The sequence below is a fragment of the Agelaius phoeniceus genome, chromosome Z, assembly GCF_051311805.1.
Source record: "Agelaius phoeniceus isolate bAgePho1 chromosome Z, bAgePho1.hap1, whole genome shotgun sequence".
NCBI classification, from domain to species: Eukaryota; Metazoa; Chordata; class Aves; order Passeriformes; family Icteridae; genus Agelaius; species Agelaius phoeniceus.
In genome coordinates this window covers 70,833,199-70,850,698 of record NC_135303.1, presented here as the reverse complement: position 1 = coordinate 70,850,698, position 17,500 = coordinate 70,833,199, and the positions used below count along the sequence as shown (strand labels likewise).

At 33.3% G+C, this 17,500-nt stretch overlaps 1 protein-coding gene across 5 annotated transcripts in view; it reads left to right on the top strand.

Moving 5' to 3' along the window:
• AP3B1 (adaptor related protein complex 3 subunit beta 1) overlaps window positions 1–17,500 on the top strand; it is a 152,124-nt gene that overhangs the window by 89,557 nt on the left and 45,067 nt on the right. For 4 of the 5 annotated variants that reach the window (XR_013179791.1, XM_054652874.2, XM_077171253.1 and 1 more), the window contains exons 20-22: window positions 1,599–1,782; window positions 9,214–9,286; window positions 10,198–10,304. Coding sequence is in view for 4 of the 5 variants with exons in the window: in XM_054652874.2 (XP_054508849.2) it covers window positions 1,599–1,782; window positions 9,214–9,286; window positions 10,198–10,304 (364 nt within the window). In the remaining variant the exon portion in view is untranslated. The remainder of the gene's footprint in view (window positions 1–1,598; window positions 1,783–9,213; window positions 9,287–10,197; window positions 10,305–17,500) is intronic. The other variant, XM_054652873.2, reaches the window with a different exon arrangement.

Here is a 17,500-nt window from a genome sequence, read left to right as displayed (position 1 = left end):
TATCTTCAAAGCTAGTTTTAAAGCTAAGCTAAAGATAAATTATTAAAAAACAACTTCATTTATATAATGGGTTCACAACAGCTTATTTGTTAATGCAACTACAGCTACTATTAAATGGCAGTGAATGAAATATGGATGTTGTCATGAAGAAACTTTGAACAGTATAAAGTAGTGAAGTTTTGTTTGTCATTTACATCAAGTTTTTAAATGTTGTCATACTGAAACATAATTTTCAGTACCTATTTTTCACCATGATTTTAACAATCAGACGTGCTACATTACACTGGTTTTGTGACATGTACTACTGTTCCATTTTTAGCTTTGCAAGCTTCAAATTTACTGCTTTATGCTTTTGGTTAAAATTTGGGAGGTAATTTTAGCTTCAGTTACAGGGGTAGGCCTGGCCTAGAGATTATTAATTTGAAATAATTTTGATTAAATTTTATTTAGGCAATTCAGTCATAGGAGGTTCTTGAGAGGAGGAAGACTTTACTCTATTTTGATCTCTGTCATTTCTGATTTTCATTTCTCCTTCTCTGTATTTTTTTCATCTCAAAACATTGCAATCTCAGTGATGCAGCATACATTCTTTGGTACTGCTCTTAAAGCTAAGCAAAAATGTGTAACAATTTAATATGAGTCCAGAGGGACTCTTAATAGTTGAGTAGTCTAGATTTGTTTAATTATTGTTGACCTTGTTACCCTTCAAGCACTTCAACAGCCAATTCATTGTCTTGGGAAGGAAGCTGAATCAGGTAGTGTATGAAACACCTGATTTAGAAGTATAAAATAGTTGTTTGCATATCCAAGAACAGAGAGCTTTTTTCTATATGCAATATTAATTTTTCTGCTCCATGACAACTATTAGAAAACAATTTTCATTTCCTGTGGTAGTAACTCCCCCTGAGACAAAAGGGTAATCTAGTAACTGGTATTTAAAGTATTATTAGATGTGAACAAGGCAGATAACAGGTAGCTGTTCACACAGACCACCATAATCCAACATTGGTGGGTGAACAGAACTTCACTGTGTGAAGCTGTAAGGTATTCAATGTGACCAAAGGTGTAGGAATATAACAGCTCTTGTGTATAAACTCTTTATTGTATTGAACAATTTAGACGTTATAGATCTTATTTCTAGGTGATGCAGTTTTATTCAGAAGAATTAACAAAAGAATAAACTAAACTAATTGTTTTTTTAAGCAATATTACTGTACAAAAAGATGATACACGAAAATTCTCTTCATCATAGGTGGAATAGTATGAAAGCATCTTTATTTTAAAGGGTGGCTGTACTTCCTTTTGTAATGTCACAAGCTTGATGCATGCAAATAATATTTTTCATATTTCATATGTTCACATTTTGTTTGGCTGTTTTGCTGGTTTAGACTACAGATGATGTTGTACTGTGTAGTGTAATAGAACAGTTTTGTGTAGCCCTAAACTACTTCATTCATAGGTGAATAGTTTTTTATTGTGGAGAAATCATGACTTAAAACTCATTTAATGAAACTTTGAAATGCTGATGTAGGATATTGCCCAAGCAGATTCCTTTGGTGGTTTTACATGTCTCTTAATGTTTTTTTTTAAATATGTAGTGATTCAGAGGATATTAAAAAGAAAGCAGAGGGGATTTCCAAAAAGAGAAGCATGTCCAGTTCCTCTGATACAGAGTACACTTCATCAGATGAATCTTCTTCAGGATCCAAGTCAGAATCTGACTCTAAAAGTGACTCTGAGTCTGGAATATCTAGAAATGCTACCTCTAATAAGGTTAGTAAGGTAAATACGTTTTTTTAAGGCCTGTATAAAATACGAGAATGTGTATCTAACCATCTATCCATGTTTCTTTCTGTTGGAGTGAGGACGGGTAGCAGTTTTATGCATACCTAAAACAATCCAGAATTTATGAAAAAAAATCTTTTTACTTTTCATAGAGAGACGAGTCAAAAAGTAGTTTGATAGTTTAAGCAAGTAAGAGTGTTTTTATAACAAAAACCCTGAATTATAAAAATAAAAATTACAAAATTTCAGTTTATTATTTTATGTTATTTTTAGTCCTTATAGATGAACAATAATAGAATGCAATTATTTTTATAAACAGAATATAATATTTTTCTAGTAGTCTGTTATTCTTTTATAATAAAATTAATTGTTTTTTAATTTAATTTTTAGGTTATTGTTGAATTGGTGAAACTTAATACATGCATGTGATGGTTATTTTATTAAAATTTAATCTTAAAGTATAGCTATAATACCTGGGTCTGAGAGGAAAGAAAACCAAGAACCAAATGTTAGTACATTGTTTTTTAAATGTTTAAAGATGTTCTAATAGAACTCTTAGCTTAGTTTTAAATTTTTCTGTTAAAATTGAAAATAGTACAGTTAATGAATCTATAACTGAGATTTATATATAGATTAGTAGCATTAATATTCCTAATGAGCAATCAAATTTTACTTACTGTCTGTGTTTGATAGGAATATAGAGTCCTGTTACTTCAAATTCTGTTAGCTTTCTTAAAACAGATATGAAATAGCAAGCTTTATAATACATATTTTTTTTAATTGGTTTTGAAATATGTGAAGATGCAAGAACGTGCAGCAGAGTCATTCATGTGTCAGTTGGGATTTAATTGCTTACCTTAGTGAAGAAAAAGAGCCTAAAAGTTCATTATTCAAACTAGTGTTATAGAATTAACTATTCATGCTATTAGCATTAATTGGTTACTGTTTACCCACGTACCTTGTATTTAAAAATAAATAAAAATAAATAAATGAGGAACTTTTTGCTAAATCTGTTCAGGAAGAAGAGTAAAAGAATTTCTGACACTTATTTTTCTCTTACCAAATACTTCCTATGCAATTCTTTCTATATATTTACCAAAACAAAAGTTGAAGAGTAGAATTGTAGCTCAGAAATTTCCATTTAAATTCTGATATGTGGTATTGAAAATAAAGTGAAACTTAATTTCTCTTAATGCATTTTAAATTAAGCTAAGCCATTTCAGTCAGGACTCCTGTGTAGATGGCAGATTAGTCAAAATAGACATCCTTTGTTGCACTTCTAGCAATTTTTGAAGCGGTGAATAGGTGTTGATCAGTTAAGAGGTAAGGCCATTACTTGATTAGGCTGTTGAGGCATGTATTTCTTTTAAATAAGGAGGCAAGGCTCCCCATTTCTCTAAATCTTTAACTAATATTGTACATGATCTTTGTTTTGCAACTTCATAGGTGTACCTAGAACTCTTGAGTTGTGACCTTAACTTTTAATCTGTTCCCTTCTTCAACCAAGTAGAACAAAAGATGAAGTGAGGCTGTATTACCTGAGAAGTGGAAATGTGTTTCCATGTTTTGATCAGTTTCTTGCCCCAATAATGCATTGGTAACACACCTGTATCAAAAGGTTTTTTCTTCCAGAGCAGCCAGACTGGATCCTGCAAAAAAATGGTAGCACAAAAAATACAACTTGAATCCACTTAGAATAAACTGCTTTGATACTAGATGGGACATGAATTAATTGTAACAGTTTGCAACTCCCCATATCATCACAGTATTTTTTCACCAGAAGGTTATACATACTCTGATGTGCTTAGTTCTGAGCAGGCACTGCAAAGCCATGTTCAAACTATCTTCTCTCTGCTGCATTTTTCCATTTTTCTCAGGGTATTGACACTGTGTAGATAATTTCTGTCACTATAGTTCTCTAAACTGTTTGGTTCTTTCACAGGATATGTGAGGACTACTAGCATAAGAAGCTTTTTGTATTTTAAAACACTGAATGTGTGAAGTCAAATACACTGAATATGAGAACTGGAATGTCCAAGAAGCTTGGGGTTGAATTGTTGAAGTCGATGGAAAGTTGTCAAAGCCTTGGATTTTAAGAGAAGAGAAGGAACATTGCAGTAGTTCTGAAGTCTTACTTGATTAAGAAGCACCTAAAAGGAAATGTGTTAGGAACAAGAAGTATTTTTAAACAGTTGACAGAAGAGTTGATAAGAGTAGAGTCAAAAGATAGAAGGGAAAAATTGTAAAGCTTTTAAACATCACAAAAGACATTACAACAAATAGGAATGTGTTTATATGCATGGCAGCAAGAAAAGTAGCGAGGAGATTATTGAAAAGCATAGAGCTCACTGTGCAGAAGCTAAATGTTCCTAAAATTCTTTTTCATTTAGAAATTAGCACATTTAATATAAGGGCGACAAACTTGGCTGATGAATGGTAAACATCAATGGTCATATGTTAAGGAGTTAATTTAATGTCCTTGAACAATAACTGTTTCAGTATATGGTATTAATCCCTGGAACCTTAAAGTTAGTTTCCATTTAAACCATGTTCGATGCCTGCATTCAGGTATTTCTAGTACTTGTTTATTTTTAGACATGTAGTTAGATAAGGTGGTGAGGGAAAAGAAACACAGGTATTTTTTATTAGAGGTGATTGCTATGCTAACTAGCTTAATAGGGTTTTTTGACAGAAAACTGTTTTGAGTCCTGTAATGATAGATGAAGGTAACTGATGGTAACTTAGATAACACATTCCAAGCTAGAAAGAAAAAACAATTTTTAACAAACTTTAAAGAAGATTATAGTTAAAGTCTTATATATAGACCCCTTATGTGTCAAGGTACATCTTAAAAGAGCCACACATATTTTTTTCTGCTCCCTTCCTGACTTATTTTCAGACCACCCAGGAAACAGATGGTTTCTGCCAGGCTCTCAGAAATGCGTGCTTTATTCTGATAGTTTGTCATTAGAAAAGACATTGCTTAGGTTATTCTGATATAGTGTTCTTAATTTGGGCAGTCTATATGGGGAGATTATTCATTAAGATTTCGTTTTCAGTAAAACTGAAAAGATTTTCTGAAATGCATAATAATAAAAGAAGTTGTGCTTAGTGAGCTCTATTTTTATGATTTCTCAGTTTGCTACACGTTATGAACTACATTACATTGCAGATGTTTTGGGTGATGTTTACCATTCCGTATATATTGTGTTGGGTGCCATTCCATGTTCTGCAAAATTTTCTTAATAAAAAAGCTTTTATTACATTCACACTGGAGCTTAATTTCTGCATACATCCATGCACTTACTGGAATTAAAATACACTACAAAAAAATTCAGATTATTTTCCTGAGTATGTTATTAATGCTTTAGTATTTTTTCTCCTGACAAATCATTTTGAAAAAGCTGTTGTCTTCACTGTAATTGAGCTGCAGTGAATCGAAAAGTCAGTCTCTTGTACTGCAGTCTTTTATATCATTTTGAAATATGGATAATTTGAGGTGTTCAGATATATACTATACTGTAAGCATCAATACTGTAGAGCTAAAATGCAGATTTGAGGATGATGCATGTATAAGTAGGTGTCTCTACAGTGGGATTTTAAAATCAGCTACTGTTGACCTCCTTCTACAAGTATAATACAGTCACTCAGCTGTTAAAAACCTGATCCACTATTTAAAAAATATACAAAAACAAATTGTCTATCTTTCTGCCTGATCTCCTTTCAAGTGCTAACACAATGGAAACAGTGGGTGATCTGTCAATGCATTTGGATTGTCAGTGATGGTTTTGTATAAATATTGGGAGGATAAGAAATAAAATTCGCACAGCAGAATATGATTTCATCTGCCTTTTCTCTGCAGCTCCATGGCTCATGCTGCGGTGTGAAATTCTCATTTTACACACTTTGCAGGCGGAGCACATGAATTATGCATTGAGCAAGAGAAATCTCCTGCTTCAAGTCCTATATGCATTTACCAGGTTCTATCTCTATTATCAAGATGAATTGCAAATGGAGAAATGTTTGATGGAATATACCTTAACTTCTTTGTTTAGTGTTCTGCTTTTCCCATAGTGGGCTTTCTTGGTAGAATACTGTTAGGGTTATATTGTAGGCTTAGTTTTAAGAAAAAAAAGGGAAAAATTGTGTTACAGAGAAATGTCAGACACGTCAGAACCTTTTTATTGTCTAGATTTCAAATGCAAAGCTTTTTTTCCTCAATTGAAATATCTGCAGTCATTGGCTATTTATTGGTCATAGACAGCCAATCAATTTTCTTTTCTTGGAAAAAACAAATTAAAAATAATCATGTTTATTATAGGCAGGACCCACATAAATAGATTTCTTTGGTGTTTTCTACAGAATTGCACACAATTAATGTACATACCTGCATACCTGTACGTAGAAATACATATAAGCATGAAATTACTTGTGTGGTTTTTGTATATATAGCACCCAAACACATATATGAGTAGCCCAGTATTTTCTTAAGCTTCAAACACTCATTTGAAGTTGGAAATAAGACATGATGACACTTAAACATTACCTTTATCTGGATTTAATTAGCCCTTGATTTTACATTTCCCAAATGGTAGAGTCAAGTTTATGCATTTTTTGCTTTTTGTTTGGTGGAATTGTTTACTTGCTTGTTCTTTATAGTAAACTGATACACTTAAATGCCCTCTTCTGGTAATATGTGCAGTGAAATTTTTCCTTGCCATACATTCGTTCAGGAATTATTTTTTTTATTTGTGCCTTATTTTAGGACCATTTTATTTTGTTTTTAACTATAAGAAGTAAATTCTCTTGAAGGATTTTTTTCCCCATTTTCAAACATTTTTATGTAGTTGATTCAAAGTCGTATCAGTGCAAGGATGGATTTAATCTTATAAAAGTACATATCAAGCCTTGTGTACTTTTTGTACTTGTGACAGAAAAAGCAAACGGAAGCATGCTATTGGTATTATTTGTGACTTAGACTGCCATCTTAGTTGTCTTCAGTAAAGAGATCCACTAAACAGTAAGGATTCTTTGGCAGTGACTCCTAATTTTTTAGGAACTTGTACTGAAGCGTATAGAATTCTCCTCCTTGTAGGACTCTTGAGCCACTTTTTAGAGACTTTTAATTGGCTGCATAATAAAGGAGATGAACACAACCCATCTCTATGGAAATATTTAGCAAATATAAAACTATAGCTTTCAACTTTAATCATAGTTGAAAGTAGAATTGTATCTTATGGATAAGTGGGGACAGATGGTGAAAGTTCAGAAAGAAATTGAGGATATTTTTAATATATCTGTCTTTTGTTTAACTGAGTTCTCCTTTAGTCTGTTTTGATTTCTGAAGAGTTTTCTAGTTCAGGAAAATTGTAATTTACAGTAAAGATGCTGGAAATAACAGCTAAACCCGAGATTCAGGGCCAGATATTCACCAAATGATACTATAAAGTGGCTTGGAATTGATCAGAAAGATTGTTACAAAATTGTGTCTCTGATATGAGTAATTCAAGTAGAACTTGTAGTTTATGAAGTACACTATTTGTCCTTTTTCACTGTTCTAAAACAAAAGTAGCCAAAACAAACTTAGTGACTTGCTAATAAGCATATCTCCAAAGAAAGGTCTGGTAGTTGTGAACAGAATGGAGTTCAAGAAACTTGGTTCTGCAGGAGTCCCTCACTAATTCTGGACAAAACATATGAGAAGTTGTATCACTTCAACATAATTTTAAAGCTTTTTTGTAGTATTTTCTTTGTTCAGAGGAGTTTTAGGTTTCAGATAAATCACCAGTAGTAGAACACTCAAATACCATAAGTCATAAGGATCATCAAAGTGTGATGTTGTTAAAATAACTTCTAAAATAGTGGCTCCTGTTCTTTTCATTCCACAAGATGATTCTTCTCCCAGAATACCTCAAGCATATCTGTAGGGATCATGTAAGTGACTACTGTCTGAGCCATGGTATTTATAGGAAGATCATGATAAGTGATTTCATCATGGCTGAGGTCAAACCTGGTAGTCATTATCATCAATGGCTTCAAATAGTGACAACATTGGCTAGCTTCTTTCATGTTCTTTGGAGGAAACCATAGAATTTCTTGCAAAATTGAAAAAAAGTAAATTCATTATTATCATTTGTTTGCAATTGACTAACAAGCTGAGAGACCAGAAGAAAGGGAATGCTCCTTGAGAAAAGAGGTGTCATTTTATTCTATGGTGCTGGTTAAAGGAAGTGGTTCTAGCTGCTGAGTTTACTCCAGGCTCTTCTAAAAATTTGTATCCTGAGTGTCTGAAATGCTTAAGAAATTATGGTCTAGATGGGCATAAAGAGATTTACTGATTCATTTAGACTTGTTAATTTCTTAGAAGTGGTAAAATATTTCCCTATGAATTTGGCTGTCACATACTGTTTAAGAGGAAACAGGTAAACTAGAAAGTGTGACTCCTGGAAAGATTACAGTTAAATTACTTGAAATAACTTGGGTAGTGAGCAATGTCTTAAGGTCTAAAGGCAGTTAATATGTTTTATAAAAGAAATTACATAGCCTTCTGTTTGGTATGTGAGCCAAAGAGAACAAGGGAGAAGAAATTCTTCAGCTGACCCAAATGAAAGATGCTTTAGAGTGGGCAGGAACAACATGATGACAAAACTCCTTGATACAGAAGTTTCTGGCTACATCCAAAAATCAATGCTTTATCCTAAACCTCCTTCTTGGCAGAGTATACTGAGCTGTAACACAGTGAATTCTTTCCTGAATCACCACTGTCTAGACATGCTCTGTAGGTATAGCCAACACTTGCTCTTACAAGATTTGTTTAGAACTTTTTTAGTTATTGAACCAAATTTTGTTGAAATACTCTGTCATGGTACTGGGATTATTACTTCCCTAGTCTTTACTTGAGGTACAGCCAATTCTTATAAGAACTCATCTCGAGCTTAAAACTGACTTTTTTTGGTGACAAAAATCAGCTTCCTTTTAAGTAAATCCCAATAGATAGTTGGACAGAATTCTGTGCTGCTAGATAAGTGCAAGTTACACTATATTTCTTATTGAATAGATTTTGACCTGTTTTTCTTATGAAAACAGAAATGTTAGTACACAAATCTTTTGTCTTAAAGAGATAGCAGCTTTATTTTTTAATGGTCTCAACAGAAGTGTCTGATCTGTCACCAAATGTTTTCTGTGTAGCAACAGTGATTAATATTAGATTAAAACAGGGGTTACAGAAATTCAATTGTGGAATTTAGATACAGTTTAACTATATAAACAAATCTTTCTCAGTAGGTGAATTCTCTGGATGCCACACCCTGAACCTGGATACATTCTGCTTTATGAAGTAGTAAAATAAATGCACTTGCTTTATGAAAGTACTAAATGCTTTTCTTTTGCTGATATAATGAAAGATGAAATATTAATCTATTTTGACAGAGAGAAGAAAAACCAGTACAAGATAGAAAGACTCCAAAAAACCAAGACATGTTTCTCTTAGATTTAGATGATTGTAAGTATCTTGATTAAAGCCTCATTTTTCCCAAGGCATAAAATCAGTTCAGTTAATTCAATGAAGTTGAATTTCTGAAACACTGATTCTGTTAATTTATTGTACTAGTTTCCCGACAAAATAAATGCTTCGACTGTCAAGTTATTTTTAAGAACAGTTACTACAATATTTTGTTTTATAATTGAGAAATTGTTTCAAAATTTAGAATCTTCCACCACATACAACATTTACTTTGAGAATTTTTATGTGTCTGGACTTGTTTTCTGTTAAAGTGGACTTATTTTCTCGGGTAATAATGGATGTTACTTGTACAACACCTGTGCAATCTATAGGCCAATTATGGTACTATATTAAGATGCTAAAAATCACATTTCTAAAGAACTGTGAAATGGTAGTCTTGGAAGGGTAAGATAAAGCTGGCACTGGTTTTTGTCTATGCTTGTAGTACCCTTCTTAAAGTTTACTTCTGTAGGTGCAGCATATGAGAATTGCATTAACTTGTACTTTGCATGTAGCCTGTAAGTGAAAATATGCTACATAGTATGTATCAAACTAAAGGATAAAATAGAGGAAAAACAGGAAAGGAGGAGAAAATACTTCTAAAGTAAATCACACAGTCTGTTCATGTATAAGCTGTATATGTATTTTCATTGCTTATTCTGAGTATTGAGGCTATATGTCTGAAAAAGTAATCTTATATTTAGAAACAACCATATAACATATTCTTCAAATATTCATCAATATCAATACCAATATATTCATCAATGAATATTCATCAAATATATATGCAAGAATATAACATTTAGATGAGGACGTAAAACTTTTTTGTGCAATGAAAAAGAAATCGCTGTTTTTTCGCAGTATCTTAAATTGTTTTTCCATTTAAGTATTTCTTACCTTTTTGCTTCTAGTTTGTCCTGTAACAACTCCTGTGGCAGTTCCTACAGCAGCTGTTTTGTCTCCAAGTTTAGCAGCAGACCTAGAGGGATTAAGTCTGTCAAGTTCATCAGTCATTGATGTAAGTAGCCTTTAAAACGTGGAAGGGTGCATGTGAGCTTAAGCATTTCACATGTTTTGAGGCCATCATTAAGATTTTTTTTTACAGTTCTTTCACATATAGAAGTTTTATATGAAATTATGGTTTACATGCAAGTCTGGCAGCATTTTTTGATCTGTAATTGTATTCTGAAATGTGGATAAAAGTATGAATATTGCGAAGGATGCCTTCAAGGATTTTTAACCTTATCTTTCAAATTGTCTTTTTCTTTGCCTCAGGGAAACTATTCAGAAATTGAGTGTCCAAACGACAGAGGTCTTTCAAATAATTAATCTGCTACACTATCAAAAATAAGCTACAAGAGCATCACATACTTGCTAATACTCAGTCTGTTTGTTTATCATACATGCTTCCAATCATGACATTTTGCTACTGGGAAGTAATTTTTCATAAATATATGAAACTTTGCCCCTGGGTGCAAATAAAAAGGGTATAGATTTACAATCATTGGTGTATCAGTATGTGTCATGATTCATTCTGTTAGTGCTTTGTAGTACTTTCCATTAGGGAATCTCAAAACTATAGGTGTAATTAGGGTTAGCAAACTCATGGAGGTAGGGGGTGTTCTTTATTGTGGGAAAGAATAGTAGTTTGTTCTCTTTCAATTGAGTTTTCTTTAGTATTTTGTGTGTGTCCAATTTTTATTTGCAATTTAAATGGAAATTGCAGTGGTATAACAGGGTACATATCCCTGTGAAAGTGGATGGATGTGACCAGACAAAATACCAGAGAAACAGGCATTTTTTTAGCCTAGCCATGTTTCTAATGAGGTTGGTGTCTAGAGCCTACGCTGCAACTTTAATAGTCAATGATAACCTACTTTGTGCTGATACAAGAAACAGTAGCTTGCAACATCAAATATTTGTTAAGTAAAGGAGTTACACGAGTTGATTAGATTCAATTCAACTTTGCTTATGATTCAGTTTCATCTTTACAGGCTTCAAGATTTGGTGTTGAAATGGGAGACTTTCAGATAACTTGTTGGATATTAGCCTTATTAAGATAATTGGCATGTAACGTAAATTTCAAGCAGGCCAGTAACAATCTGGAGACATGCAGTCACTACAACTGATGTGTAGTCATTGATGTGTCACACAGTCTGAAGATGCCAGTAATTCTCTTCCATGTTATTTTGTAGAGCAGTATACAGTCTTAGGTGGCAAGTCTGTGTTTAACAACAGCTGTGGTGTTACTCTTTGCACTCCACAGTTGCCTCTTTGCCATCCTTTATGGCTTTGACAGCTTAAAACACAAGCTGTCATATGTTTACCTGGCTTTGGGTTAGCTTAAGAATGCCTCTGGTGTCTTTGCTTTACTTCAAAATTATCACCTTTGAGAATAAATTAGAGATAGCAATCTGTAATGCCATAGGCTTGGGTGCCTCTGCTTGCCAGTGTCTTTATTTCTTTCATTGTCTACAGTACATGAACATATATTCCACTCCCATATTCATGCTTGCTTTCCTCATGATTGCCGCTGTTCATTTGCTAAACTGCTTCTCCCCGTTCTTCCAAAGACACCTACAAAGAAATATAGCTGTTAGATAAACAGAGCTAGAAGGTCCAGGCTGAAGAGTAGAAGTTGTTCTGTATGATGACTGTGCAAACTGCTTCCTCAGTGTTACTGAGGTCTGGTAACCAGCAAAGAAACTGGAACATTTCCTCATTCTCTCTGCTCTGGAAAGAACCCAGCTCATGTAAGATTTAATTGTTTCTGCCTGGACGGTGATTACATTTTGGTCTGTATTCAGTTTTCAGATCTAAACTCAGCTCTCATTGCCTTTGATAGTTGCAGGTGTACATGAGGTCCTTTGCTGAGTTTTCTGCACCAGGGAGCAACGGAAATTAAATACTAACATAAAAACTCATTCTTTCAAATTATATCTATATGTTTAAAAAGTCTTAAGTTTGTGCAAGTAGTTAGATAACTACAATCCCGTGATGTTCAGCACCACCAGGTAATTTTCTAAAAATAAAAATATAAAACTGGCTTTTAAGACTTTATGTGGGAATGTGCATCTTCAAATAGTATTTTGAATTTAATCTGTGATGCCTGATTCTAAAGATACTTTAGAAAACTTCTTCCTTCAGTGGGACAGAAAGTGAATATAACTGTAGGGCACATGCCAAACTAACAGCGAGAAATTAATTTATTACTAGGCAATGGAAAGCGTGGAGTAAAAATAGATAAGTACAGTATATGACCCTAATATCAAAGAAATAAAAGAAATGTAGTAGCCACCTATCTTGGAATATGTCGAGCAGTCTATTATTCAAATCATTCAGCGCTGTAATTGGATACAGCTTTTAGAAAACTTTTTAACTTCCAAATTCATAGCTGCTGAGTGTTACAAAGAAAGTATAAATACAAGAATGGTTTTACAAATATGGGAAAACCTACAAAACCAAAATATTCTTGAATAGAAACTGTACAATCTAATGCTTTGTCCTGTGGCTCATTTGTTTTTATCATCATGTTTACATACAGTACATTTCCCCCTCATATAAACACATGTATGCGTATTATAGTTTGTTCCAGGAAAAACAAAATTCTGTTGTAATTCATGGATAACCTTCCAACTGAATGCAAAATATAGTAGATCTGTGTGCATTCTTCTGTCTTGGTACATGTGGTTCATCTTCAGATTTGAGTGAACCAGGTAACTGAGGTCACTGGAGGTTTCTGTGAGGATTCTCATGGTATGCAGGCAAGTGACGGCAAAATTAAGTGCTTGAGGAAACTGCAGTTGGCATTGATTGAGTTTCAGATTAATAATTTGCAGTTTTGAAAAATATCTGAAGATGCAGTGCGAATCAAAAACAAGATAATGTATCTCCTAAATGTGGAGACCCCTGAGTATGCTGCATAGGATAATTAACTGGTAAAAATGACACATGCTTTTGTGGGTAAAATTAGTGAGAAGGAAATATTTCTTTGGTAGCAAGAAACCTGTTATGGTTCGGAACAATGTTAGTGCAAGGAAGAACTGACAGGTCTATATGAGCTGTGGTGAGAGAAGAAGTTGGATGAGGAAAAAAGTGTGTGGCTGTATGGTCTGAATTGAGTAGTATTTAAGGAGAAAAAATAGTTTCCCCGCTCCCAATAGGATAGTTTGGGGAAAAGGTCAGGAGTGACTAGGAAAATGTCACAAAAAATGCATGTACCACAATGGGGAGAAAACTCTGGTTGTAGTGGGGAAGTGCTTATATAAATATTTGTTGCAGCAATTTGGACTTACTGTCAATTATTCTGCATATAGAATCGAGGTATAATTGAAGAAGTTATACTGCTTTACTCACTAAGGTTTTATTCAATATGTTCAGTGTTTTTTCACGATAGGTGTTGCTACCAATGGTATGTTTTATTGTTCCCTACTACCAGGCCTTCCAGAGAAACTGTTTAGGAAGGGAGGAGTATATAATCTTGTTTTCTTTTTCATATCTTCTAAAGAACTTTTGACCAATCTACACTTTAAGAGCTTCTTTGGAATGGTGATGTATGAAGAAGAAATAATAGCTTTTGTCAAAAGTCAAGGTCAAGCTGCAGACCTGTCAAATCAGATGATAAATACATTTAATTTTAAATTGAGTACAGACTTGGAGAATTCCTTGAGAAATAGCAAACATGAGCTCCCTCAATATTTAATTAAACGTATTTTCAGACTAGGAGAACACCTTAGATGGTATTTTATTTCTAAGTTGTTGACATAGTCTTTAGAGGGAAAGACTTTTTTCCACTTAGGCTGTTTCTAATACCACTATAACATGTCTTAAGACTGACTCTGAAGTGTATTATTTTCCTGTTTGAAGCATCTCTGCTTAGAAGTACTGGGCACACAAAGGTTGCAGTAATGGGTTATATAACGGCTGTAGTCTGGTATGCAGTTTGCAAGAAAGGTGTTTTAAGAATTTTCAAAATCCTGCAATAGAGAAATAAATAGTAGTTATTCCAAATAGTTATTGGCATGCACTTCATGATTTTTTTTTTCAGAGGTTTGCTAGCAGAAATTATTCTTTAACTATGTACGTTTATCATTCATATAAGCTCTGGTCTAAGTGCTTACCTCAGAAATGGCTGCATCAGAAGAAACATTAACTTGTTATTGTTGTGAAAGAGACATAGTGCAACCACTTATGATAGCAGCAGATTGTGGGGAATGGTGGTCTTCTGCCCATTGTTCTCAGGCTGATTTTGATCAATTACCATTGTTTTTCAAATAATTAGTTTTACATTTCTGTAAGTATATCCATACCCTCTTAAGGATGCTTGTAAATTTTTTTACTCTGGCAAAAGAGGATGCTTTTAAATAAGCTTTCAATATTAGTCACAGCTTCTCTTCTATCCTTAGTTTTTGTAGTCCTGTGTTAAGAAAACACAAGCATATGATAGAATTTTATTAATTTTATAGCTTAGCATTTGCCCTCTTGTTTTTTAGCTTCCTGTAAGGAGTCTTATCTCTTTGCTGTTTCATCGCAACATTTTTCCCATATGTTCAGTGTTTCCATTATATTTCTGAAGCCCATGTTTTAATATACAGATTGAAATTGGGAAGGTTTGTTGTGGAGAGGTGAAGGGAGAAAGTGTGCCACAAGACAGTCTACATGTATCCTATTCCTGGTAATGTTCATGACTTTGCTTGTGTTGTTGACCACAACTGCACATTAGACAGAGATATTTGTGCAGTTCTGCAGTTTACAAGCATAATTTGTGAAGGTGGACTTTTTCCCTGGGAACAGTCCCTGTTGTGCCCTACAGGATTTGTAACTGGCATAAAGCATAATTGAAACCATATTCTACAGTGTATGTTAGTAGGGTGCCTAGGAAAATTTGTATGTGTGAAGCAAGTGAAAAGGCATAGTCTTGGATTTAGGAGTTAAAAAATAACTTTGTCTTAGTGCCGCCCAAAATTCAGCTATGTGGCTTATTAGGTGTGACTGATGTTGGTGGGAAGGCAGTGTGGTCCAATGGATACAGAACTGGGTGTTACAAATGGAAAATGAGTTCTATTTTTGGCTTACTACTTGCTGTGTGATCTGGAGGGAGTATCTTAATCTTTTCGTTTTCCATTTGAAAAATGAGGATAATGATGCTTACTCACCTTGGGAAAGCACTTGGAAATCTACAAATGTATGTAGCTGCTCATCAGCAGATATTAACTATTGCCAAGCTAGAAGAAGAAATGAAACAAAGACTCCCACATACTTTTTTTTCTCTTTGTTCCTGTAAAATTGCTATATAGGTGGATGCTCTTAAATTGGTTACAGAGAATATGTGTAGCATCAGAAATTTGAAAGCTATACTGTCCTTTCAGAAATTGCTTCCACATACTTCTAAAAATATTAGCTTGGAAGACATTAATCACTTACCTTGACACTACTTGCTTGTCATTTCACCTCTATTCTTTACTTATAAATGCATTTACAAATATTTGTAATATTTAATAATGTTTAAGCCTTAAAAATACACATCTCATGCTTATTAGATGCATTCATTCTTAAAAAAAATTGTGCTTCAAAATCTCTCTCAACTTATTTTCTTCAAATATATATACACTATAAATAAGATACTATTTATAATTATAAAAATTATATAAATATAATGTGTAAGTAGTTAGCAAATTGTATAATAATGTAATTGTATTCTGAATGACCAGGTTACTGATTAACTTGATTCAGTCCTATATTGCTATTTTGCTGTTTTGTTATCTTTGAGTTGCAAAGAATAACCCAGCATTCAAATGTTGTATTTAAAAATAAAAGTGCCAAAATAGCAAAATAAAGTGCAATTGCAATATTAAAGTCTTATTTATAAAATAGAAATTAAATTGTGGGGATTTCACAAAACAGAAGCTCAGTTAAATAGGTTACTGTGAGGACACCTTTTGATCATTTTTTGCCTTTCATTAAAATTAAGTACTGTCCTTAAAACTAATCCAACTTTTAAAAATATTTTTTTAATATAATTAGATGCTTAGGTTTATGGCAGAGTTTAAAATAATGCTTCTTTTTCTTTCCAACATGAAGAATATATTTATTGTGCTCCTTAAAATAGAGCTGCTTGTAAGCAGGGTTGGTGCCAGGTGTTTAAAAACAAGCATGTGTGATGCATGATGATGATTCCATAAGTTAGTCTTTAAATGTGTATTGTGGTAATGTGTGTAAAACAGTGTGTGTCTGTATGTGTTTTATGCTCTGTAACTCAGACAGAAGAGAGAGGTAACCTAAGCTGTATTTTTCTGTTATTTTGTCAATAAATGTAGCTCTTAAAAATTTCAACCACATCTTTCTAAGGTAACATTAACCTCCTCACATCTTTAGCATCTATCAGACATGACATGGGACATATTCATTGACCCTAAAAATTTTCATCAGTCTCATGCACTGGAAGGGGGCAGCCCCAGCCAGACAAGAGGCTCATTTCAATTTTAACGGCTGTAATTAAAGGTTAATTCACTGAGTCAGGATTAACGAGGAAAGTACAAATGATAGGCAAGCAGCTGCCTTTATAATACAGGATTAGAACAATGCAATTACAATAAGAATTAGAAAAAACCAACTTCCTGAAAAGGTTCTGTAATAAATGAACTGCATTTCTCTGTTCTTAATTGTGGTACTTTAACATGAAGTCTCTGTGCAGCATAGTTTTTGTTGTTGTTGTTGTAATAACAGTTGATCAACAGTGTGTCTAATAAGACAGTATGCCAACCACAGTGACAGCAACTGTTATACTGATAAATTTAATACTGTGCTCTACTGAAAACCTTCAGACTTACATTTATATTGCAGCTGTATGTGCTGAACACATAGATGACTGCTTTGAACATTGACATTAGATTAATTTCTCTTATTCTTTTGCAGTTGCTTATTTTAGACACTTTCTTTAAATAATCTTAAAAATATATTGAATTTTACAAAACACTTACTGAAAAGTTCCTGTTTACATTATTCCTACTAGAATTTATGAGAATTTCTAAACATCTGACAAATAATTCTAATTTATAAATCAATATATATCAGATGCCCTTTGACTTAAACATCCTGCTGTAACTATGTGTATGCTGTCATTGCACTAATTGGTAGAATTTAGAAGTTGGTATAATTCATAGTTTCAGACAGTCCCATCTTGTGCAGTGCCAAGTATATGCATTTAAAAATACT